Genomic DNA, 26,038 nt, shown 5'->3' with positions numbered 1-26,038 from the left:
ACCCAGGTGTGAGCTGATTATTCAAATGGGCTGCCCCGGGTCTGGGGATTGGAGGCCCGCGGCCGCGCGCCGCGCTATATCACCAGCAGCCCACGTCACTGCGGCACTTGTCCGCTGCGCGGTCCACACCTCCTCCTCCTCCTCCTCCCTTCCCCCCCTCCTCCACCACCTCCACCTCCTCCTCTTCCTCCTCCTCCTCCTCCTCTTCTCCACCCCCCCCACCCGCCCCCGCGCCGCGCGCTTCCCGCCGCCTCCCGGCAGCTCGGCACTGCCAGCCTCGGCCTCCACCCGGCAGCCCGCGAGCGCGGCGGCGGCGGCGGGCGGCGGGCGCTCCGGCAGCGGCGATCGGCTCCGGGCCTCCTCCCACCCTCGGCCCCCTCCTCCCGCGACTCACCCCTCCCGCCCACTTCCAGCCACTGCCTCCGGCCAGCCGAGGGAGAGAGGGAGTGGAGCCGAGAGAGAGGGAGCGCGAGAGGGAGGGAGGGGACGGTGCCTTGGCTGACTTTTTTTAGAAAGGAGGGTGGGGGTGGGGGGGTGATTGCCGGTCGTTTGCTGGGGCTGTTAAATTTTAAACTGCCATGCACTCGGCTTCCAGTATGCTGGGAGCGGTGAAGATGGAAGGGCACGAGCCGTCCGACTGGAGCAGCTACTATGCCGAGCCCGAGGTAGGCACTCGCCTTTGCCGGGGGAAGCGGGGTGGCGGCGTCCGCTCTCGGCCCCAACCTCTGGACCGCTTCCCCGGCCGGCCCCCGGCCCCCACCCCAGCCGCTCCGGGCAGCCGCCTTTTCCACCCTCCTTCGACTCAGATGGGTCTCTTTTTTATACGACACACTGTTAGCCTTGAGATAATATTAACTTTGTGATCAAATATTGACTTGCGGCGCCTCCAAATCCTCTTCGTGGCCGAGCCACGCACTATCCTAACAGAGTTGTGTTTGGCAGCGCGCGGCTGGGGAGGGGTGGGAGGTCGGCCGGCGAGGGGGTGGGGAGCTGGAGTGGAGAAGGTGGGTAGGAGTTGGGGGCTGAGGTAGAGAAAAACGGTCCAGGACTAGGCGACAAAGAGAAAGAAAGTTTGTGGCTGCAGAGCCCAGCCGCGTGTAGTTCTGTCCGCGGTCCCCTCCCTGTCCCTCCACTCAATGCCTCCGGCTGGCCCCAGACTGCGCACAGGTACCGCGTTTCGGTTCCCCTGGGGCCCAGAATGGGGTCCCGGGAGGAAGGCTGAACGGCGAGGACCCTGGGATCGTCTCCGCGGGAGGCCGCCGGGCGCCCTGCGCCTTGTCCCACAGGTCGCTGGCCAGGGTCGGAGGTGGCGTCCGGGGCCGCGGCGCCTGCTCGGTATGCTGGCGTGAGAGTCGGGGAGACTCCGCGGGGGGGAGATGCATTTGGGATGCCTGGCTTGGGGCGCTCCCGGGGACCTCTGTTTTAGAGTCTGAGCGAGGCGCAGGAGGGCGAGGAGGCGGCCACGGGCGCAGAGCGGCGGCCCCCGCGCCACCTCCCCGAGGGCGATCGCGGCGCGCTCCGGGTGAAACGGACGCGGGGCCGGGGCCGGGCGAGGACAGGACTCCCCGGAGGCCTCCCTGGAGGCGGGGGCCTGGGCTGGCCCGGTGGGCGGGGGGTCAGGCCGGGAGCGCTTCAGCCGCGGTGCTAACGCTGTGCGCCTCCCTCCGGGCTCTGTCCTCAGGGCTACTCCTCGGTGAGCAACATGAACGCCGGCCTGGGGATGAACGGCATGAACACGTACATGAGCATGTCGGCGGCCGCCATGGGCAGCGGCTCGGGCAACATGAGCGCCGGCTCCATGAACATGTCGTCGTACGTGGGCGCCGGCATGAGCCCGTCCCTGGCCGGCATGTCCCCCGGGGCGGGCGCCATGGCCGGCATGGGCGGCTCGGCCGGGTCGGCCGGCGTGGCTGGCATGGGGCCGCACCTGAGCCCGAGCCTGAGCCCGCTCGGGGGGCAGGCGGCCGGGGCCATGGGCGGCCTGGCACCCTACGCGAACATGAACTCCATGAGCCCCATGTACGGGCAGGCGGGTCTGAGCCGCGCGCGCGACCCCAAGACGTACCGGCGCAGCTACACGCACGCCAAGCCGCCCTACTCCTACATTTCGCTCATCACCATGGCCATTCAGCAGAGCCCCAACAAGATGCTGACGCTGAGCGAGATCTACCAGTGGATCATGGACCTCTTCCCCTTCTACCGGCAGAACCAGCAGCGCTGGCAGAACTCCATCCGCCACTCGCTGTCCTTCAACGACTGCTTTCTCAAGGTGCCCCGCTCGCCCGACAAGCCCGGCAAGGGCTCCTTCTGGACTCTGCACCCCGACTCGGGCAACATGTTCGAGAATGGCTGCTACCTGCGCCGCCAGAAGCGCTTCAAGTGCGAGAAGCAGCTGGCCCTGAAGGAGGCCGCGGGCGCCGCGGGCGGCGGTAAGAAGGCGGCCGCCGGGGCCCAGGCCTCGCAGGGTCAGCTCGGGGAGGCCGCCGGGCCGGTCTCCGAGACTCCGGCGGGCACCGAATCGCCCCATTCGAGCGCCTCCCCGTGCCAGGAGCACAAGCGAGGGGGCCTCGGGGAGCTGAAGGGGACGCCGGCCGCGGCGTTGAGCCCCGCGGAGCCGGCGCCCTCGCCAGGGCAGCAGCAGGCCGCGGCCCACCTGCTGGGCCCGCCGCATCACCCGGGCCTGCCGCCAGAGACCCACCTGAAGCCGGAGCACCACTACGCCTTCAACCACCCCTTCTCCATCAACAACCTCATGTCCTCGGAGCAGCAGCACCACCACAGCCATCACCACCACCAGCCCCACAAAATGGACCTCAAGGCCTACGAACAGGTGATGCACTACCCCGGCTACGGGTCCCCCATGCCGGGAAGCCTGGCCATGGGCCCGGTCACGAACAAAGCGGGCCTGGACGCCTCGACCCTGGCCCCAGACACCTCCTACTACCAGGGAGTGTACTCCAGGCCCATTATGAACTCCTCTTAAGAAGACGGCGTGACCTGGCTAGCCTGGACCCAGACGGGAGAGACAGGAAATGGGGTAGAGACCCTGAGAAAGGGGTGCTGGAAAATTGCGAGGGAGAAGGACCCATCACACCCCTGCCCCCCCGGAACAGAGGTCTCCCCCACCCTCTGCAGCCCTTCCCTCCCTCACGTGGGCCACACTGATGTCTATCATGATATATAAGGAGGGAAAGGGAAAAAAAGATAAACAGTCAAAAAAAGAGAAAAAGGAAAGCCTCAGTTTCCACTACTGTGTAGACGCCTGCTTCTTTAAGCACCTGCGAATCCTGACTTTCTGTTGTTGTGGTTTATCTCCGTTGCTGTCATTGCAGGGAAGTCTTACTTTATTTAAAAAAACAAAAAAACAACAAAAAACAAAAACAAAACAAAAAAGAAAAAAACACAAACTTTTGTGAGTGACTCAGTGTAAAACTGTAGTTTTAACAGAAAACAGAGTTGTACTATTGTCTAAAGAAGAGAAAAAATGATGTAAGGGTCTGTTGTAAATGATCAAGAAAAAGAAAAAAAAAAAGCATTCGCATTCTTGATACGGTGAAATTCAGGTCTCGAGTCTGATTAATTTATGGTTTCCGTGTGCTTTATTTATGGCTTATAAATGTGTGTTCTGACTACAAGGACCAGAGTTCCACAAATCTATATTAAAGTGTTATTGCCAGTTTTTTGCTTTGAATCTTCAAGATTTTTTTTTTTCCTTTGCCTGATTTAAAAAATAAACAGACCTGGGAATTAGTTTAAAATTGAGGGAGGGAGATCCTGGCTGGTTGCAGGTTTTATTTTATTCTGGGGGAGGTAGTTGCTGTTCTATCGACTGTTTATTATTAGCATTTTCAGACAAAGTAAAGTTGAATGAATTTTACAGTAAACAGACACATACCCATTGCCCAGATCCTACAGTTCCCATTTCACTATACTTGTTATATACAGCATATCTGTCCATCTATCCACACCTCCATCGGTCCACTTATCTTATTTTCCTAGATGCATTTCAAAGTAAATTTCAGACTTCAGTACACGAAACACACCAGCAAGGACATGTTAATGGAACTCAACATTGTTCAAGGTTACTTCTTTGAATTTTGGGTTTAACTTTACACACAGTGAAACTCACAGATCCCAGGTGAACCATTGGGGGGATGACGCCGGATTATCTCCGAAGCCTGGAGAAAACCACACATCCTATCTGTATTTTCCAGCTGGGCCATGTGAAGGTGCAATGTTGTTGACATCTCTGGGACCCTGGGGCTGGCTTCTCTGGAAAGAAGCCTGGATTTTCCATGTTTTTTTCCTGTATGTCCAATCCTAGGCCTCCCTTCAAGGCAGGGAGCCCCGATTGGACTTGCAAATTCCTGGTGCAGCTCTTTTCCTTTTCATCACTGCCTCTCTGCACCCATTCACCCTCCCATGGAATTGGGACTCCGCCTGGATTGACAGCCTCAGGCCTCTGTCCACACTCCACCCTCCATCCCACCCTCCACCTTCACTTAGGTGTTCTGTACAACCTTGGTAGAACTTGCCGCAGCCCAGGAGTAGTGAGGCTTCTGGAACCATGCTTTTGAGCATCTGGTCTGGAGAAACAAAAGACTTTCTCCTGGAAGTGATTTTAAAGGGAACTCAGGGTCCTGCTGAAAATCTTTTAAAATATGTATAATTGGGGGATAAGGCAGAGGTAAGGGGGTGTCCTGCACTGCTGGCCAGGTGCCCCTTGTCAGGGGTGGGATCCCAGGGTCTGCAGGTCTTCTCCCTCCCCACTCCACCCAAACTCGGAGCGAGGCCTTGGCCAAGCGGCCTCTTAGCCCGGGTTGGCAATCTAGGATTACAGCACCAAGGAGGTGAGTGGGTATGTTGTGATTCTTCAAGGAAAACCAGAAAGTATAAAGAAAGACCCAGAATAAATTCTTACAAATCACACTGCCTCTCTCCACAGACAGCCTAGTGGCCCTAAATCCTCGGCCAACCGAAGTGGAAACCTTGGAGGCCAAGCGGGGCCCGGCTTCGCAAAGTGGGCTCCGCTTTGGCTTTGCCCTGGGCATCTGCTGGCAGGCAAGCTGGCCGAGCGAGGGCAGGAGCCATCCAGGGAGCAGCTAGCTTGCGGTGGGTGAGAATCTCCGCAGAGTTGGAGGCCAAAACTTTCGGACTCAGGTTTCTAAGCTCAGGCTCCCATGTCCCGGACTAGATCTTTGGGCTTCTCGACCATCTAAACTTGGAGTGTCCCAGCTTCGCCCCAAGCCTGGATACCACCTCTGCGAGAGCCCTCCTCACCTTGCGGGGTCTCTCTGCCCCTCAAACCCTGGCCTTCCCACGCGCCTGAGGGGGGTTGGTCCTCGCCTCCGCCTCCTGCCTCCAAATCCCTTTTTAACATGCCACATTGTCCCGAAGAAAACAAGGAAGAGAAATTGGGGAGGGGGGTGGTGGGAGGGATCCGGAGGTCGCAGCCAGCAATCAGGGCCGTCTCTCCCCCTGGCAAGGACACACACGTCGTGAGCCCAGCCTGAAATGTGTTTCATTATCACATAAAAGGCTCCCGTGGCGAAGGAGCGGAGAGGCAGGGCCGGGGGCCGAGTGCGGGACAATGAAGGCTGAAAGCGTTGCCCTAACCTGCTCTGTTTCCTATCGCACGCCCATTGTGCGAGGGTCGTTTTAAACTACTTAGCGTGCCCCCCTCCACTGATCCCGGCCAGATAAGATATAGTTCTGTCCGAATACATAAAAAGGATGTCGGGGAGCCGGCCGCTCCGGAGGCTTTTCTGCGCGTCCTGCGTCTTTCACACCCCCCATCCTCCCGCCCCAGCCCCTCCCCCCGCAGGGCCCCCAGCTTACTGGCGCTCAGACCGCCCTCCTCCCGCGTTCCCCAACTCTGCGTGGTAGGGTGCAGCGTTTGTTTTTCCCTCTCTCTCCCTCTTTTTCTTCCTTTTCCCCGCGCCATCCGCGCGCGGGTTTAAGCATCCGTGATCTGTGAATAAACAGTCAGTAAACAACCGAAAACAACATTCTAGATCCGAATTCCAGGAGGGTAAACTTTCCATGCCACGTCACACTTCAGCAAATTTGCACAGATATTATATTGCCTCTCCCTCCTTTATTATTTTTTTTTCTTTTTTGCCAGGATCCCATTGTACTTAACTGAATTTTATAACGCTGATCGATATCTTGGTAAAATATTCATTTTTAAACTAGCGGGCAGTGAAATCTTTGCTTTGTGTGCTAAAGTCAACAGTCGCTAGGTTTGAGCTCAAATAAATGCGGGGATGCCTCGGCTCGGAGCAGTCGGCCGCCTCCCTCCGCGCGCTGGACGCTCCGCTGCCGCCGCCGCCCGCTTGCCCGCCGCACCGCAGGTAGGGAGCGCGCCCACTCAGGGGCCGCGCCCGGGTCCCCGCCGAGCGTGCGCCCCCCACTCCCGTCCGCGCGCCTCCCCTCCCCCAGCCAGCCCCTGGCCCTTCCCGAGGCTTCGACGCCTGGGAGACAGGGAGTGAGAAGCTAAGTCGCGGAGACCCCGGGGCTGGGGAGGTGGCCTTTTTGCGGGGGATTCTGAGGATGCTCGGTGTGGGAGGATGAGGGGTCGAGGAGCTACACACTCAGACTGAATCTGGGCCCTGAGCACAACTGGAAAGTTTGGTGGGACCCCGAAGCGACGGGAAGCCACCACAGGGCCCTGCAGCCGCTCCGGGCTGCTGATTCGATACGAGGGCCGCCTGTCGCCCTAGGACGGTGGGAAGATGGAGGTGGGGGCCGGCCTTGGCCTCAGAGCCTGGGATGGGGACGCTGGAAGACGGCGCACTGGTACTGGGAGGCTGCACACCGAGGCCCGAGCGTGGACGCGCATGGGTTCCAGTTCCGTCTCTGGGATTCCAGGAAGCCCCGAGACCCAGGCGGCGGTGGGGTTCCCGCAGTCCGGGAGCCGAGGAAGGGCAGCGCCTTTCCGAGCGGCCGGGGAATCCTGCGTTCTCGCTGCGAGCGTGCACGGCCGCAGGCAGGTCAGGGAGACTCCGGGCCACTAGCCCGGTCCAGGAGGGAAAGGCCGAAACCGGCCGCGGGGCCGTTCTTCACCCACTTCCCCCGCGCTGTCCCGGGGCACCGGGTTTGGAGGATCGGACAGACCGATCGCATCTGTCTGCAGTCTGCGGGAAGGCGACGGCTCGGAAAACTAGTGATTCCGAGGCTGCCAGTTGACACCGCAGGACCCTCGGTTGTCGAGGGCAGGGTAGACCTCTGGGGTCTACCAGGTGGCCCCCATCAATCTGCATTACCCCTGACGGTTTGCTTTCTACGGCGGGGTGTCTGGCTCGTGATAGGCCCACGCCGGCTCGGTCAGTTTGGTATTTCGCCAGGACGTACGTAGGTCGCGCTAGGTCCCGGGTCACCGCAATTGCCCGCCACCCCAACTGGAAAGTTCTTCCAGTCCGCGCCGCAGTCACCCACATCTCGGACCCAAAAGGGCAGAAATCGGTCCCGGTGATTGGCAGGGTCAGTTTTGTGGACACCTCCATGCGTGGGGACCCTGGGCGCCTGGTCCCCTCCTTCCCCGGCGCCCGGGGCCGCGCGCGCCTTTGTCCACCGCGCCCGAGGCCGACAGGGGAGCGCACCCGCCTCCCTCCAAGTCCGGCTCCGGCTCGCGTGGCTGGTTATCTTCCCTGAACGAGATGGCCCGCCTGCGGGACACACGCGAGGCTAATCGTTTTTTAATAATTAATGCCTCCCCGTTCCGCTGGTAATGCGCGGCCTCGAATCCGTCAATTACTTGTCATTAGACGGTGTCGCCCCACGGCCTTTCCTCGGGCCTTTGATGGCGCCGGGTCACCGCGCCCGGCCCACTCCACGGCCGAATGAAAAGGTGCCCGGCCTTTGAGAGCCGGTGCGGAGTAGCCGCGGCCCTTAATTCAGTGCGAGTTTTGAAAGAAAGACCCTCGCTGAAGAGATGTAATCTTCCAAATGGCCAATTTAAACGCCTGATGTTTACCGTAAGCCTCTCCCGGCTTTATACAGAGAAGCAGGTCTTCAGGGCTTTGGGGGAATTTTAATGTGCGGGTGACGCAGGGAGAAGCGAGAGATACTGCTTAATAGGGTGCGGGGAAGGGGGGTGTTTGCTCAAGAAGGCACCTGGAGGTACCTCGGGGTAACTGGTTTTCTCTGGGGCAGTGCATTCTTCTGAGTATCAGGGGTCTGGAGGTCCTCCCGGCTTGGGGCTGGAGTCGCCGAAACAGAATCTTCTGAGTTGCATAGACCAGAGCTGTCCAGAGAAAGCAGCAGGGCCACTGGGACCGGGAATCTTCACCCTGCGCCAGGGGGTAGGAAGGAAACGTTCTCTGAGTCCCCCATCCGCACCGCGGACCTAACCTCGCGGGCTAGCATCCACAGGGTTATGGGCACGCCGTCCGGCCACAGAGGAGAACCCCCCCTCACACGCACCCCTTCGCGCCACCATCTCCAATGTGCTGTCACCACTGCAGCAGAAGAGCAAGATTTCAGACCCCAAATGTCTCTGCTGGGTCAGGGACACAGTGGACACCAGCCCGACCACAGCACCATGGCAACCCAGGCCGCCCAACAGTTGGTGGCATGAAATTATAAAAACAAAAATGCAAGAAAAAACTCTCCAAGAGTTTGCCGCTCGATTTAATTATCTGCTGCTCTCTTATCCCGTCAAACGCTCTTTATACGATAAACAGGTATCTGAGGGTCTCAGAGCCTTACGTGCCCCTTTTGGAGTGAAAACAATACACCGCATGTACAGCCCCCCTTGACTGCAGAGCCAGCTCCTGCTCAGCTTTACGGACGTCCGACTACACGTTTCTTATAGCTTCTAACCCCAGGACTGGTTTTCCCCTGAGAAGAGGAAAAAAGAGAATGTAGCGTGGAGGAAAAGATCATGAGGAATGTGGGAGAAACTATTTTAAAATGGATGGGGAAAGGCCAGCTGGCACAGGCCCGTGTGCCCGGCCACCCATCCCACCCCCCGCCCGGGGTGGGGGGGAATCCTGGTCTGCTCCTGAGGCTACATCCTTTCTCAGGCAGCCACAATAATTGGGATTTTTTGAGAAATTCCTTTTTGATGAGATGCACCGGATATGGGCAGGATGTTACAGGCACCTCCAGAGACAAGCAAACAAAAATTGCACGGTATAGACGGTGTCCCCAGTGGCACTCAGCGGGGTCCCCAGCTCCTGGCAGGCTGCCTCTCCCTTAGACAAAACTCCCAGGGAGCACACTGCCCCCAGCCCTCCAGGGGTTGCCTCTGAAGCCTAAATCCTGGGGCATCTTCCCCATTCTGTTCACAGCCTTCCTGCCCACTCTCTCATCCTTTCTCTCCTTTCTTCTTTAAAACAATCGTGTGTGTCCCCCCCTCACCCCCTCCCGCCATTGTATTTGTTGATGACCTAACACGCTCACACCAAAAGCCACACACAGAAAACCAACAACGTGGGTTGGGAGGGGAGACCAATTATGAGTGAGGCTAACAAGCGGGGAACACCCAAGTTGAGGCCGGCTGTCTCCTGGGAGACTGATGGAGGCTTATTTTACAAGCTGTCATTCCGCCCTGGTCCCTATTGCCAGACTGGAGGTGATTCCTACTCTCCCCTCCCCCAAGCCCTGCGCCCTTGGGGCTTGTTCCAGATTCTTTGTATGTCCTCTGCATAAGGCACAGAGGACAGGGTGGTTAAGCACATCTTCACAACAGTGTCCTCAGTTTTTACATTAGTGGCTGTTCCTCAGAGCTCCAACCTCACTACCAACAAAACATGGACTGGTCAGATGTCCGTGTCATACATGTCCCCCCTCTCCACCAGGTTCCCATGAGAAGGCATTGACTTATCCTTCACACACACCTCTCTCTCTCTTTCTGAAAAGAAGGTGGGGAATTTTACTGACAGATGATACAACCGATAGCCGAGACGCTGAAAAGAGCCGCACAAATGAAGTTGCATTAATTCATGCAAAACTAGAGGTTCTCAGGTCTCATTAGGGCAAGTGCCTGGGGTTAAACTCTCTCTTTAAACTAATTGGAGGCACCGATATTCCTGCAATGCCAGGATACCGTGCCAGCAAGGCCACACTGATTTAACTTAAACACATCAAATGAACTGAGAGGGAAATCTTCCACATCACAAACGTAGATGCGCGAGGGAAAAATACTGGGGTGTGATGCAGATGAAAACTTTGGAATCAGAATAGTTTGCTAGTTTTTAGTTCTACTTGCTTAAGTGCTTCACTTCTGCTCATTTAAATGGTTGAGGACTAGACTTTCTTCCTAGGTAAAGCAGCTTTCCCACGGTTTCACTTTTTTTGAAAAAAAAGTAAAACACAGGTTTTAAGAATAAGCAGGAACGTTTTTGGACCAAGGTTGGTCACGACCCCAGCAAATCAAAATAAGGTTGCATGCGTGTGAATTTTGACTTATTTCATTAGAAATAGGACCTCAATTCATTATGTTTTTCTCTCTTCACAAAGTAGGTGTAGTTACATAATGGATTTTGTTGAACTTTTTGCTCACATAAAGAAAAGCATACGGTTCTTAATTTGAAGACTTGGGTGTTCAAAGTGCATTACTTAAAAATAGAAACCAATCTTAGGAAGTGTTTGGCGGAGAGCGCTTGGGAGGAGCTAAGGTGTGAAGTGGGAGCTGGGGGACTGGGGAGGGCAGATGACGATGAAATGACATTTTCTGTGAAGACCAGGGTGGAATGTCAGCCAGGACAGGACCTGGGTCACAGAGGGCTCTGTATGGGGGCCAGAGGCATCTTTAGCAGAGAAATCAGGAAGCCAACGTGTGTACACTCTGCTCTAAAAGATACAACCCTCTGCTCGAGCTTCCTGCTTTCCTTACCTTCTAAAACCCAATCTAAGAAATTTAAAATTAACGAGACCAATTCAACTGTATACCTTCTAGTCAGTCTGCAATTCTGACTACATTAAACTGAGCTGTTTACACACAGAAAGAAGTTGCAACTTCAACAACTCTCTGCCGGAGACAATTTACCCTCTACCCAGAAAAATGAGTCCATTTTGGGGCAAAACTTTTGCCCTTCTTTCTATCATCTTACTGTATCTCCCACCCCCGCCCCAGCCCCTCCGCGTCTTTTATTGATCACAACTGTATTCCATCCACCACCACTCAGTGGGGTCCCCTCTGTGCCAGATACTACACCAGGTGTCTTCATGAACATGACCTCATTTAAGACCACCCCCCTCCCCAGTAGCTGTCAGAATTTATGGGTGATGGGCCCGGGCAGAGAGAAGTTAGAGAAAAGAAAAAGCTTCAATTTCAGAGCTCAGTGTTGAATTCAAATCCTTCACCTCTGTGTTCTTCCAACTCTTCCTGGTTTCATAATGGCCTGGGCACAGACCTCTCTGATTCCCATGCAGTAGGGAGCCTGCCTTCGCCGGGACCCCCAAGTTTGCAAAGTGAGCTGCCGATGGTAAGCGGAGGTGACGGGGCGGAGGGGACCGCAGTGTTAGAAGAAGGGTAGAAAGAAACAAGAAGGTCTCAAGAAGAACAGGCTTGGGCACTTCTTGGAAGGATGGCAGAGACCCTGCCCACTGTCCTAGAAGGGGTCAGGGTGGGTTATGTCTGGGGTCAGGCTGGCTTCTCTTTTGCCGTCTTGGAGTTAGAATTCCCATGCGACCATGGCCCCAAAGCCAGCCAGAGGATCAGTCAGGCCTGGACCACGACTCCTCCCCATTCAAGCTTCTGGGACCAGCTGGCTAAGGCTGGAAGGGAGGAGAGGGCAGAGAATCGGCAGCTAGATGGCTCTTGCATTGTGATTAGAAAGAGAAAATGCCAGAGAAGAGGAAAATGTCAGGGGCAGAAACAATAGCCTGACATATGGGCTTAAAATAACCCACGTCCGCGGTGCCGCCTGTCAGCTTTACTCCTTACGGGGGATTTTGGATCAGGGGCCAGGAATTCCTGAGAGCCTCTCGCCTCTGACCTCCCCCTGACCCACACCTGGTGGCCTGACAGCCCAGGTGACAGCACAGCTGGAGCACACACACCGATCACAGCTGGGCCCCTGCACGCCCCCGCTTCAACACAGCTGCAAGAGACCCCGTGCCCACAGCCGCCTCCCCCACGCACATACAGATGCAGGTCGGGATAAACACGTGCCTCCAGGTTGGGCCCTGAAAGGGATGCCGGCCCAGGTGGACGGGCCTGCTTCCATCACAGAGGGTGGCTGGGACCCGGCACTCAGTAGGCCTGCAATCTGGGGGAAGGGCATCACCCCGGCCAAACTGCATACGGGCACAGGGGTGCCAGCCAAGGATGGTTCACGCCTGCTTATGCCACATGGAGGTCTCCTTTTCTTTTTGACTTACTGCAAGTTAAGTTCCCTGGACTGTCTGTTTTTAGTGGGGTGGGGATTTCTTGCAGACTGAGCCCCTCCCCTTTTGGGATTTCAGGGGAGGCTCTGGACAACTGGGTCCTAAGGCCAGCTCTGCACACAATGATGTCTCAGGCATGGGGGACCAACTCTTGGAAGTGAATGGAGTTCTGGATTAAACCAGACTCCCCACTCCAAACTGATAATGGAGACGTTAGACTGAGGTGGGGAGAAAGACACAGTTACCACAGTCAGACTAGGTGCGGAGCCTTCTAGAGACCCCAAGAGGGGGGGAGAATGTGATCTTGGGGCCTGTCTGGGGGCGAGCTGGGGACAGGAATCCGATCTGCGTTTTATCCTCTCTCCACTTTAATTGCCACTCCCCTCCAACCAGCAGATTTGCCAATTAAAGGCCAATCTCTCTTGATTTCTTTGCTTTCGAAGGACATTTCGATTCACCCAGGCAGACAATTAAATCTCCTTGTCGCCTCTCCCTTCCCAGAGCCCAGAACAAGGTGCCTCTGTATCTCTTGCCAGCATCCAGCAGTGGGAAGGAGTTGATCTCAGGTGCTAATCTGCAGTTATCAGGATGCCAGACTCATTTAGGGGGCTCAGCTCTGGAACCCAAGGCCATCCCTTCATTGATCCTGGAAAGCGCTGTTTAGATTTTGCCCTTGCTCAGTAAACAACTAAAAGTAACTGTGGGATTTCTCCCTTGTATTCAGCAGAATCTCTCTCTCTCTCTCTCTCTCTCTCTCTCTCTCTCTCTCTCTCTCTCTCACACACACACACACACACACACACACACACACACTCCTCCCCTCCCTCAGGCTCCTATCAGTCATGAAAGGACAGTCAGACCACAGTCGTTTCATAGCACCCTCAGCTAACCTCCGCCCCCAGCAGCTGTGTCTTCTGGGGGTGCTACTCTTTCCTCTGAGGACTAACATCTCTCCCAAAGGACATGGCCTCCCAAGTTCCTAAGTCTGTAGGGAAAGTTTCCTACTGGGACTTGAGCCCCCTGTTCTGCTAGCCCCCACCTGCTGAGACACACTCCAGGGACCTCCCTGGTCCATTCCTCCCTCCCTCCCTTCCCCCACCCCAGGCCTGCCAAGCCCTCTCTATCTTTGGTCAGCCAGTGGCCTCTTGGACCCAGCTGAACACAGTTGGGGGTTGGGAGAGCAATCGCTGTCTGCATTGCCTGAGCATTGCTTCTGGATCGGCTGCCACAGTCTTGGACACAGACCTCTTTGGGATAAAAGCGAAAGAAATTGGCAAACTTACTCTGATGATCAGTGCTCTTAGGTTCTTAACAAGGGTCCCATTTACTCCTCCATTAGAACAGAGAAAGAGAAAGAGGTTCCTATTGCCCAAGTTTGCCATCCTCTGAGTAGACCTGTGTTTTAGTCGAGTCCCTGGCATGAGCTCTTCTCCAGGAGGAGGGTTGCTGTGCTGTCATCTGTGGACATCACATCCCACCATCTATATGTGTAAGATAAACAGGAAGACATAATTGCCAGTCATCCACAATAAGAAAGATTAGGACAAATCCTAAACAGTGATCCCTTTAAATTCGATAATTGTAAAAAAAAAATTAAAAGTCAAATGGTAAAGGTCAGTTTTCCTGAAGGTGTTCGATGCAGCCAGCCTGCTACGACGGTGTTTTCAAAAAATTAAGGAACTTTCTTTTTCAAAGTTGGTGCTGCTTCAAAAGAAATTGCTTTCTTGTTTGCTTAAACCCCTTTCGTGCGATAAAAAAAATATTTTGCAAATGAGAGCGGCTCAATACCGTTTTCCCAAATCAGCCAGCCTCAAGCAAAAAGGTTTTTGAAAGGCTCACCAATGTAATTTCTGGATCTATTCTTTCCAAAACGCCAAAACTCTAATATCTTTTAATTTCTAAGATTCACTAACATTGTCCGTGAGCTCTCCAATTAAAAAAAAAAAACCTACGAAATGAGACAAACATTCAAATCTGTAAATTTTTAGGATTTAAAATAGAAATAGCTTTCACGGTATTGAGTGTTTCACAGTAATGGGCATTAAGCAGATATATATGTATATATCTATATTTTCTTTAAATGACGTATCGTTCCTGAGAGTACTATTTTATTATATGAGTACCTCTGGACAGGCCAATTAAGTATGTCATTTCTTTGCTCCTTACCTCTTGTAGCACAGTTTTGTGAAGGAATATAAAATGCATTTGGGGTTTTGATAGATTTATTATGTGCCAATCTATCTGTATATTTGATGAGGTTCAACTATCTCCTTGTGAGATGTATGGTGTATGTATGGCGCGTTCAAGGATTACCGTCTACCCGTGTTAGTCTTTGGCGTAGCTGCTCCCATGCAGCTTCCAGCATCCTGGCTCCAGGGTTAGGGACAGCGGCATTTTGTTAAATATCAGCTTTGATGGGACTAAAGCTAATTACCCAATTTCACTTCGTATTTTTCTCTAAATTTTTTTTTTTATAAAATAGCTCAAGGGTGCCAATTAATTTCTCCCTACAAAGCCTATCGCTTTTCTCAATGTTTGTCTTTCTAGCGATGAAATTTACACTGAAAGCATTTCTGAGAGAAGTGAGTATATTGATCATTTTTGGATTGCTTAAAACTACTAATAAAATATTTTTTAATGTTTCTGGGTAAAACTAGAATAGATTCTAGTAGAATAGGAATTTGTTTGCTTTGCCTCCTTCCTTTGGGTCATGTCTGTGGGGGGTCCCCCCCCCACCTGTGCGGAGCAGTTCAGCTATTTTTAATAGGCCATCTTTCTGGCGCCCAAGCGAACCCGCGCTACGTTTAGGAAAATCATTCAGGAGAAACCCGCAGACATTATTGGGAAGGGGTGTAACCTCCCCTGGCACTCTAAAGCAAGCGACATTCTGTTTGGTGCAGGGGGCGAAAAACACGACCTAACAGTGTTTACCTGTGTATTCACCCATGAAATTGAATATTATAGAAGTTGAAAAAATGCAAATCAAATTAAAACCACGGAAAATTGTCTTTGGAATTACAGCGGCCCAGAGCCCCCAAGTGTTTGCTTAAAATTGAAGCGTTTAGAAAATGAAAAACCTCTAAATTGCCCCCCTCTGCTCCCCCGCTCCCCCCAGGAAGGAAACGTACTCCTTAATTCTACTTTTAATTCTACTACAAAGATACTGAGGCGGCTCAGACACCCATCATCCGCCCGAGGCAGCAATCACGCTGTAATACGACTTTTTCTTAAAAATGAAGTATCTCCCTTTACCTAAGCTTTACTAACGTCAGACCCGCTTCAGAAACCGAGAGGCCCCAAGGTCTTCATTCTGAAAGGAGCCCCCAGCCGCTGGACCGGCTTCTCCTCCCCGCGAGGGCCTGGGGCCCTCTGCCAAGGCCCCGCCGCCGGCCCCGCCCCGGGTCCGCGCCTCCTGGGGCGTGTGTCTGGCCGCGGTGTCACCAGATCCGGAGCCTGGCCTCCCCGCGCGGCCGACCGCCGGCGGCGGAGATGCGCGCAGAGCCGAGAAGATGCGCGCACCCCGCCCTGAATTCACTTGGCCAACACAGGACTTCGCAGGGTCTTGGTGGAGGAGCCCGGAAAAGGGAAGCTCCAGACAGATATTATTTCTAAATAATAATAATAAGCAACAGGCAGACGGGCGGTCATTCTTGCCTTTTCCATGTCCTACAGCGCAGGGGACCGACCCCAGAAGCCCACCCAACGGACGGGCCAACCCCACCCGTAGGCGCCCGGCGCCGCAGGCTTTACTCCTCCCCGCCCAACCAGCTCCCTCCAGCCTCGGGGAGACGCAGGAAGCAGAGCCGGGGCCCCGCAGGTGCCGAGGGCGCCGCGATGGGCGGGAGACCGCCGGGAGCGCGGCGGCGGCGGCGGGAAGCGCTGGTGGAGCGGCCCAGCGCTCGGCGCGACACGCGGGCGGTCAAGGGTGGGAGCGGGTCCCGGGCAGCCACGCCCACTGGCCTGAACTGGGACTTTGGGGGTCGTAAGGGACGTGTGTGGCGAGGATGTGCTGGTGCGGCCCGGGAACAGCTTTCCTCTCCGTCGGTGACCTCTGAGGAAGCACTGCCTCTCTTTCTACCCTATCCACCCGACCCCAGCCCGGGAGCCCGGTGCCAAGCCCCGTCGAGGGCCGTGTGGCTTTCTCTCCCCTGGGCAGGGAGGACAGTTGGTGGACCCCGCGACGCTCGGTCCTCCCTCCTGGCCTCCTTCTCACATCTCACAGATTGAGGGGCAGCTTCTGTTCCAGAAACGCAGTAACTCCTGTGCAGACCACCCCCCAGCCGGGGCGGGGTGGGGAGCCGCCGACGCCGATTCTCACGTGAAACCTTCCCCTATATTTCCTTTCCAGGGAACCCCTGGATCAAGACCCGCTCAGCGACGGCTGCGAAAACAGACCCGTGTCCCCTCGGAACTCTTAACCCGTCCTTAAGCTGTGGTCGTCTCTTGGAGACTCGGGACCCTATTTCCAAGGACAGTTGTGGGGGACAAGCTTATGTTTGTTATTTTCAAAACCAAGCGGAGGAAACAGCAGCCAATTAAAATGACATATTTTTATTTGCCTCGCACGTTGTCAGTGATTTGCCCCCGGGGATCCACAATTTTCCCAAGCCTGTTAACGGGTGACGATGAATGAGTGTCTCGTGTAATTTAATTTTCCTGTCACACTAAATAGAGCTACATTGTAAACCTTAGATCTACTCTTACTGATAGGATCGCCTTGTTTTGCCATTTGCACCATAAAGACCCCCAAAAGGGACACTGTATTGTGACCTCTACTCTTGAATTATTCAAGAACTTAATGACATTTTCCATTTTAAAAAGGAAACTAATTGCCCTTGATGTAAAGCATGTGACCTTCTCTGGGTGCCCAGTATGAGAATGTAACCATCTGTATGCGGACCCCAGAGCCGTGGAACTGCAGGACGCCGGCAAAAATAGGAGAGAGATGTGAACACAGATGAACTCCAAATGGACACTGGAATCAAGCATATTGTTTAATTTCACCCCAAGCCGTGACCTATAGTTCCACAAAATCCTTTAACCTGACCTAAAATCTGTATAAAAAATCCTATCAACTCAGGCCTGTTTTTTGGGGGTGTGACATGACTTTTTAGCTAGGACAGGAACATTGAAAATTGTGAAATCCAGTATCCCTTCATTAATGTGAAATTACTTTGTGTGATATCAAGCAAACCCGTCCCTTTTTAATTACTATTATTATTATTGCTTTTCATCATGTATTACTACTTTCTTACTCAAAAGAAAAAAGAAACTCACAACTGTAAAGAAATTGCACCATGGTATTTGCTCTTTGAATCAGTCTCGAGTTTCCAGGAAAGCCGCATTGAAATTCTTCAGTATCAGAATTCTCACTCTTCAAATTACTTGAAAATGGAGGCTTATCTTTCTTCAAAATAAAAAGAGTTCTGGTGTATTCCCTACTGGTCTTTCACTCTTTCCCCGGCCCCTAGAGGAAAGCAAAATGAGAAAAAATGCACTTCTACCAATGTTCTTTGACTTCATAAATTCACAGATCAGTGTACGAAGATGATCTGGTGCTTTTCCTGATTTATCGGAGTAAGTCCACTGCCAGCATTAACCATTTTAAAAGTCTGAGTGAACTGGGAAGTAAAACACTTTCCCATGCTGGGCTTCAGCTATTTCTTTTGAACTTTTAAGTGATGCTTGAGACAAGGAACTGTCATTTCTGCATCAAGTGGGCAGTTCCTTTAAAAATGACACTGAATAAACACACCCAGGCTTCACTGAGACTAAACACCCTCTGTGTTAGGCTGCAAATCCACATCTTTCTCTTTTAGAATCTCTGGAAAAGAATATAAAGTGCATTTGAATATCCAACTTGGTTCTAATGGAGCCCACGTTATGTCAACAAACTGGACAGAATCACTGCTGGGGCAGCCGGGAGAGTCAGAACAAAATACCCGGCCCTCCATCTGTGCAGGGGGAGTAAGTGCTGCTTCGAAGGCGTTTGTCATAAAGCTGTTGTGGCCCAAATCATATAATGGAGTTACTGTTTTCCTATTTCTTTAAAAGAAACCTGTTTTCCTCGGTGGTGTCATGCCCTCTTTGTGTACAACATGGCAGAAAAAATTGAATAAGGATACATATCTCTTATTGTCAGATAATAAGGACATACTTAAGAAATACATTTGAAAGCATTTTCAAGTCAAGAAAAATTGGAACACGTATGGCATGAGTGGCGATCCATCTTCTTGCATGGTTTTTGTGATAAAGGCAACACTTTCCGGGTCAAATGTTAATTTAATCATAGATATTTTTTCATTTGGTTCTCCACATTGAGAAACGTTTTGAACAACTTGATGTAGACTATGAGACACAGAAGAAATGATATGTGTCTCTCTAGCATTGTGTAGTATTAGAATCCAGTAATTTTTCCATGGGGACACATTGGCACTCGAAATGAAAATTTCACCTTTCAAACTGTCACCATGGATAAGTTACAGTTATTTTTCTTTTCATTTTAAAAAGCAACTCTCTTGCTCTAGGACCACTTGAAGTACATTTTAAGTGCTGTGGAAAGTTTGTGGCATCTTTAGGGCTGGCAGAGCCCTCTCCTGGCCTCATTCCTGGGTCTCACCATCTTCTGAATGGATTTCTGTGTTGATAATTCAGAGAGCCAGGAGAAGGGGTTTTATCTTCACTGCGGTAGAGTGGAAGGTGTTAGAGTGGTGTGCAAGAGATTTGATTTAGGGCCATGTTTCATCCAGTTCCATTGCCAGCTCCTGCCGTCCTCCAGAAAAAAAAAAAAAAAAAAGGAAGGAAGGAAAGGATGGAAGGAGGGAAGGAAGGAAGGGGGAGAAAAGAGAAAAGAAAAACAAAAAACAACGTTGAAAAAATTCTCATTTGGCCTTTCTGAAAGGGTAAATACCTCACCCACAGGGCAGGATGACACTGTAATTCTTCATCTGGAAAATGGGTTCCTTATTTCTCTATCAAGCCTGGTATGAAGGGAAGCACTGGGGCTTTGCAGCTGTGTCTCTTGGTTTTGGTGGCGATCAAGAGAGCTTTGCACTTTGGTTATTTGTAAAGACGCTGTACGCTCACTGGAAGGGGAAAATGAGGCAATTACCGAGAGGGAAAGGGAGTTAGCTTAGGACATCTAGGTGCATAAATGTGGTCAGGCCAGCTTGCGCTTATTCCTGTATAATATGATGTCTTCAGTTTCCCAGTTTCCAGAAGGGGTTGAGTAGCACCTGGGGTGTGGGGGCTTGTCCTCATCTGTTACTTGACTCCCAGCCAGAAAGACCAAGAGGGACATGTGTTCACCCTCAGCCTGAATTTGGTTACATCCTTCATCTCCTTTACATATTTTAACTGTTGATATATGTTTGTTTGCTTTTTTTAATGTCAGTGCTAGCAACAGTTGACGCTAACTTTCCACCTGGTTCTGTTTATCTGAATGTGTACACCTTCGTACATTTACTGGACTTCTGACGCTCCGTTTTTCTTCCCTGGGAAATGACATCAAGACAGGACATCTCTGACATGATTACTAAAAATACCTTTGGAAACACTCAGTTTCTTCTGTTTAGCAAATTCTTATTTTATAAACAGGGACTACAGCCTGACTCTGGGTCAGGACCTTGCCTATGGAGGGAGACGGCGATGCAGGATCAGTAAATGTGTCTGTGGATGTAGAAACACCCTGTTCTGGCAGGTTCTCTTTCTTCAGGGAGCTCGGAGGTACAAAATTCCTACAGGATTTCCCGCCTGGTGGGTGAAGCTCATGTGCTACCTACCATACTGGGTTCTCCAGGACGCAGGTTAGGTGTTTGGATCACGGAGTAATTAAACCTTGGACAAAATATGCCTTGAGTTCATGGAGGCTGAATGCTCTAGGCATAAAAGACATCAATTTTGTAATGAAAATATAGGGACTTTTCAAAGTGTGCCGTCAGGATGCAGTTCAATTTTCAAACGAAATTCTAACGACTGCCTAACTCTCTTTGACTGCATTCTTACTTTTTCTCTAGCTTTGCTTGTTCACAGATACTGGAACAAAAAGATGAGATGAAGGGAGGAGGCTTGTTTTCCTAAGGGGTGCACGTGACTGAAAGCATACAAGCTTCTCCCCATACTGAACTTTGGCCATCACAGGAGTGTCCCTAAAAGTCTATAACTCTGCTGTCAGACTGCTCCTGGGGGCTTTCCCCATAGTTTTCCATGAGTGTCTGAGGAATGAGGTGGGTGCTGGGCATGAATATGAGCTCTCAGCATAAGGGAAGAGGGTGCATGAAAATCGCGATTTGCAGACTTGGACCAAACCATCCAGCCAGCAACCACCAAAACTAGTCAACACAAAGATATTAAACCATAAAAGAGTTGATTTGCCCTGCTGTACAAATTAAAGTTGCCCAAGTAGACATTTAACCTCCCCTGAAGTTACTAAAGCTTCTAATGCATGAATAATGACGAGCAGGCACGTTTTCTGTCCTTGGCCTAAGACATCATTACTTTTCAGTGACTGGAAAAAGTCCATAAACACAGAGTGATTGTTTGGGGCAAAAGGTGGTCCAGGACCCATCCCTCGTGGGGTTTTTTTGCTGGCCAATAAAGCACGGGCAATTAGTCCCTGCCTCACAGAAGGGACAAGAGTGGCCAGCCTGGAAACAGGCCCAATAAGTCCCCCAGCCAGGTGCACATTCCCCAAGGGGTTCAGAACCCGATGGGCACACCCATGGAGGCCTCTGCCATCTGCCCAGCATGGCACACACACGCAGTGCTGACGGGGACGCATCCCCAAAGGAAGGGAGTGGCCAGGACCTGGGCGTGGCCCGTGTGGACAGAGCTGTACTGTCCTTAGTATCATTTCTAGGTGTTGGGGTGAAGAAGGGCACCAAAAACAGGGATGGAACTCAACTTGTTTAAAGGAAAAAAGTCACCTCCGAGGGGCGCAGGACACCTCTCCTTTTTTGAAGACTGAGGGTCCCTCACAGCTGGCCCTTTGCTGCAGGGGGGGTTTCTAACATAATGTGATTTTTCAGTGTGCTTTGTCTCCGTGGAGAGGCTTCAGAAGGCCCTCGAAGTCCTCAGCCTTAAATCCATGTTAATAGGGCAAGTGTCTTTTTTTTTTTTTTTTTTTTTTTTTTGGTGGTGGGGAGGTTTGGCTGGGAGAAGCGTTGACCCAGACGGCGCTCTGGGTAGACCCGATATTGTCGGCAGGGCACTTATTAACCAGTGTTCATTTGCAGTATCAATATTTCCAGCAAAGGAGTCCACACTCCAGATACACAACTATGTCTCGTTGTTTTCCCTTGACACACCATTTATTTTATAAATACATCTGCTGGAGAAGAAAAGGCTGTCCGAAGGGCTGTGTCTTTTATCTCCGGGATATGCAAAGCACATTTATTTTCAGCTTTTATCTCCGGAATTGTATGTTGATCCCATACATATAGATTGATTTTGTTCAGGTAGATAATGAAAAGTCAAGTGGAAAATTACACAATGGCACTCACGATCCTGGTCTTATATCGGTATATAAATTGGTTTATTATTTCATTCTATTAAAGAGGCTTTTTTTTGGTACCAGGAAAACTTCAAAATACATCAGGTTGTCAGCCTCACTGAATTTTCTTTTGGGGGAGGAAGCAGGGAGGGAGAACAGGAGAAGGGAATTTCTCTGGCTGCATCTGCTAATTGCACGGGCCAAATGAGCTTGCATAGGGCAGGGTCTGCAGCTACCTCCCAGGCCCACGTCGAGGTTACTCACGCAGTTTCTGTGACTCTGGGACCTTTCTGGGGACAGGACAAAGGCGCCCATCACACATGTCCTGATACACAGGTGGGTATTTTTTCACTCCAGGCAATTCGAAATTTTGTCACGATGACTGGATAGGCAAGCCCTCCCACCCCCAGCACCAAGAGGCCAAGGGACAGCTTGGAGCCAGAATCCTGGAGGAATCGTTATTAATAAACATCTTCTGGACATTTGGTAGCCCGTGGAGCCTGCTTCAGCTTAAAGCAATTAATTCAGGACACTGACATAAACTCTCCAGGTCTTTGACAGCTTGGAGCCGAAATAAAAATGCTAGTTCTCCGGGGAAGAGAAGAGGATGGTTAGCTCTTTTCTGGACTGTTTGCTTATAGGCCCAGAGAGCAACCTTCCTTGCAGAATGAAATGCAAGGGCACAAACAATGTACCAGGGAGAGAATAGGAGATGGGAGTGAGCAGTTTGAACTATTTGCTCAGCAGAAGGGCACCACAATGCTGGGCTGCTGGCTTTCCCATACAGCCGTCGTCCCTTCTTTGGGGTCTTTTGTTGTCCCCTGGTTCCTTTGGCCAGATAAGAGCACAGCTGCAGCGTTGCTGCTAAGTAAGGCCGCACTTATCACCCTAAATCTCGGGGTGTCTTTACTGTAAGGGTGAGGCTTGGCTCTCTGTTTTTTCCTAGGGGACAGTGAGGGAGAGAATGGCAGAATGGGGGGTGGGGGACTGTGACATCTCCTGTGTCCAAATTCCTGATTTTTCTTTCTTTCTTTCTTTCTTTCTGAAATCCAAGCTGTGATCAAACAGGATCTTTGTGGGGCATTTAAATGGAAGGGTTCAGAGATTTGTACTGGTTGCCAAGCCAAAATATTGCCTTTGGGGGAAAGGAAGGGAAGGAGGTGAGGGTGTAATGCAGGAAAGGGGAGGGTGAAGCAGACTTGTTGGTTTAAACACTCAGATTTTATGGCTGTTAAAAAGAAGAAGTTTCGAATTGGCCATTTTGAAACTGTTCAGTGATGATTTTGTCACTTCTGAAAATCATCGTGGACTCCTCCTTTCCACGCTGATGTTGTTGAGTCCAAACGAATAGAGGTTGCCGGCATCAGAGTAAAAACAGGATGAGCTGGCGATGGGACATAAAAGGTACTTTTGTAATTGCTGTAAATTACACCTTTAATCAGAGTAAATGTCACCGAAAATATAATCAAAATGTTCTTTCACATTTGCTCTTTTAAAGTCAAAGCCTATTTTAAATGCCATAAGAGAAAGTAGACGTGATAATAATATAAAAATAAGCACAAAGTATGGTTTACATTAGGTCAATTTTAAAGTCAAAATCTTACACAGATTTGTACCGTCTGTGTGTTCGGACTCTGGGTTTTACCATGGATGTTGGATTGAGAGCCAGGCAACAAGGCTGCATTCTATTTGAAAAAGGTTTATTTAGCCTGAATGGTTTTATAAGGTGAAAAGGCAAAAAGTTTACCACCAAAGAAAATGAATGGTTTACTAAAATTGCATGAAACGTTCGCAGGCCAGAAGCCCACCTGCAGGAAATTTGAAGTTTCAATGCTGTTTGTGTGTTTTTTTTCTCACAAAACTCACAGAAAAAAACCCTTCCGTAGATTTTTCCTGCTGGGTGGTCAGAAGGGAAGGCCATGAAGCCAAAGGCCTCCCATTGAGATGCGGCTCCTGAAGAGCTGACCTCACGGGGCGGCACCGCGGGAGATAGAGCACCTGTGTCTGCTCTGGGTGGCCTCGTGCCTGCCCACGGCCATGGCCATGCGGGACAGGGCAGCCCTGCCTGCCCACATGCCTACTGACTGCCCACCCCACTCAGGACGTCCTGTGGGATGCCCCTGTCCAGGAGAGCTGCTAAGTAGTTTTAACGTCAGGGAGATCAAATTTGGTTAAAAGGGTTTGTGTGTGTGTGAGTGTGTGTGTTCTGGCCTGTGTGCGATGCAGGGAAAGGGGATGGAACATAGGGAGGGTTTCTTTTAGACATTTGCACGTGTTTGATGGCCCCATAAAAGGTTGTAACATTTTCGTTGTGTCATTTTTGTTACGACTTGTATAAACACATATGTAAGAATGATAACTTTTTTTTTTTCTGTAGGGACTATAATAAAAATATCAAGTTTGGGTTGTTCTGCATTTCCTTTGGAAGTACAAATTTTAAAATTTTGTATTTAGGACAGAAATCATAGCCCATAATAAAGGAACGAACATATTGTCCTCTCTTGGTTAAGTGCTCAGGCTAATTGAGGCCAGGGTGGAAACTGCAGTCTCCATGGGAGAATGTGTTTCTTTTCTCTAACTCTTGCCATAAAGAAAAACTAGCCCAGGGAAAATTTTCCAGTGTGGCATTTTAAGTGATCTGAAAATCATGTTGAATGTTGGTAGATAACTCAGGGAAACGACTTTTCTCCTTTTGAGATCATGGGTTTCCACAAGAGGGGAAATGTTTTTTGATTTTTTTTTTTTTTTGCGGTACGCGGGCCTCTCACTGCTGTGGCCTCTCCCGTTGCGGAGCACAGGCTCCGGACGCGCAGGCTCAGCGGCCATGGCTCACGGGCCCAGCCACTCCGCGGCATGTGGGATCTTCCCGGACCGGGGCACGAACCCGTGTCCCCTGCATCGGCAGGCGGACTCTCAACCACTGCGCCACCAGGGAAGCCCGGAAATGGTTTTTTGACTTTTTTTTTTTTTAAGATTTATTTTATTTTATTTATTTATTTATTTATTTTATTGGCTGCATTGGGTCTTCCGTTGCTGTGCGCGGCTTTCTCTAATTGCAGCGAGTGGGGGCTACTGTTCATTGTGGTGTGAGGGCTTTTCATTGCAATGGCTTCTCTTGTTGTGGAGCACAGGCTCTAGGCACGCAGGCTTCAGTAGTTGTGGCACACGGGCTTCAGTAGTTGTGGCTCACGGGCTCAAGAGCGCAGGCTCAGTAGTTGTGGCACACGGGTTTAGTTACTCCGCATCATGTGGGATCTTCCCAGACCAGGGCTCGAACCCGTGTTCCCTGCATTGGCAGGCGGATTCTTAACCACTGCGCCACCAGGGAAGCCCTCGGAAATGGTTTTTTAATTGCCAATTTTTGCAAAGAATGCTCGGGAACTGGTCTATGGTGCAAAGACTACACGTGTTGGGAGGCCTCTGAGGGCAGAGGATAACACAGGGAGGGTGGATGCACAAATCATTAGAATCAGGTTTAAAAGACTGTGGTCAGAAGCAAGGAGCAAGTGATACCAATCTTGTATGAGACGGGCTTGGACATCACACCAACTGCCATGGGGTTTGATTAATGAGGCATTAAAGAGATCGAGTGACACTTACAGCTAGTTACTTATGGTGCTAATTTCAAAACACTTTGCAATAGACAAAGAGAGTCTGCTCATAATGCAAAGTAATTTGTGGTGTGTTCCTGGTGAATGCATTTAGTGAAGCAAATATAGTTATGCAGAATTTAAATTAAGGTTGACACTAATGTAAACAAAGCCCAAGAACCACTGTCCAATAATTTGATGAGGACACAGGTTTTAATCAAGCATCTTCCACTAAAATAGCAATTTAAATCCCCATCGTTTAAACTGGATAAGTGCTTAAGCCGTGAATGTTGCGGGGTGGGGGGGGGGAAATAAAAATTTACTAGAAAAGAAACAAGACATACAGTATCTCTGGGGAAACTATGATTATACTTTGACACAAAAAAGGGATAGACATGCCGATTTAAATATTAAGTTGATTTCAAGGCCAGATTCTGGGAACTTGTAGGCATTTGCCTTGTATCTTTTGTGTTGGGAAGTGATGGTTTACGGGTAGTACCGATCTCAGAATAAAGGTGATCCTGGTATAAGAAAATGGAGACTCTAAGCTGATTCAGAGGAAGTATTTATTTTATTTATTAAAAGGAGAAATATTGCCCACCCCCAACTGATTTCTATTTGA

The 26,038-nt window shown here is 51.1% G+C and overlaps 1 protein-coding gene across 1 annotated transcript; it reads left to right on the top strand.

Moving 5' to 3' along the window:
- The first annotated feature begins 578 nt into the window (after positions 1-578).
- Positions 579-2,983, top strand: FOXA2 (forkhead box A2). Its single transcript, XM_065892464.1, has 2 exons — positions 579-665; positions 1,682-2,983. The coding sequence occupies exons 1-2, from the start codon at positions 579-581 to the stop codon at positions 2,981-2,983; spliced, it is 1,389 nt and encodes a 462-aa protein (XP_065748536.1).
- Positions 2,984-26,038: the final 23,055 nt, after the last annotated feature.

This window comes from Phocoena phocoena, chromosome 15 (genome assembly GCF_963924675.1).
Source record: "Phocoena phocoena chromosome 15, mPhoPho1.1, whole genome shotgun sequence".
Lineage (NCBI taxonomy): Eukaryota > Metazoa > Chordata > Mammalia > Artiodactyla > Phocoenidae > Phocoena > Phocoena phocoena.
Note: the sequence above shows the minus strand (reverse complement) of the source record. Positions and strands in the feature narration are given on the sequence as shown.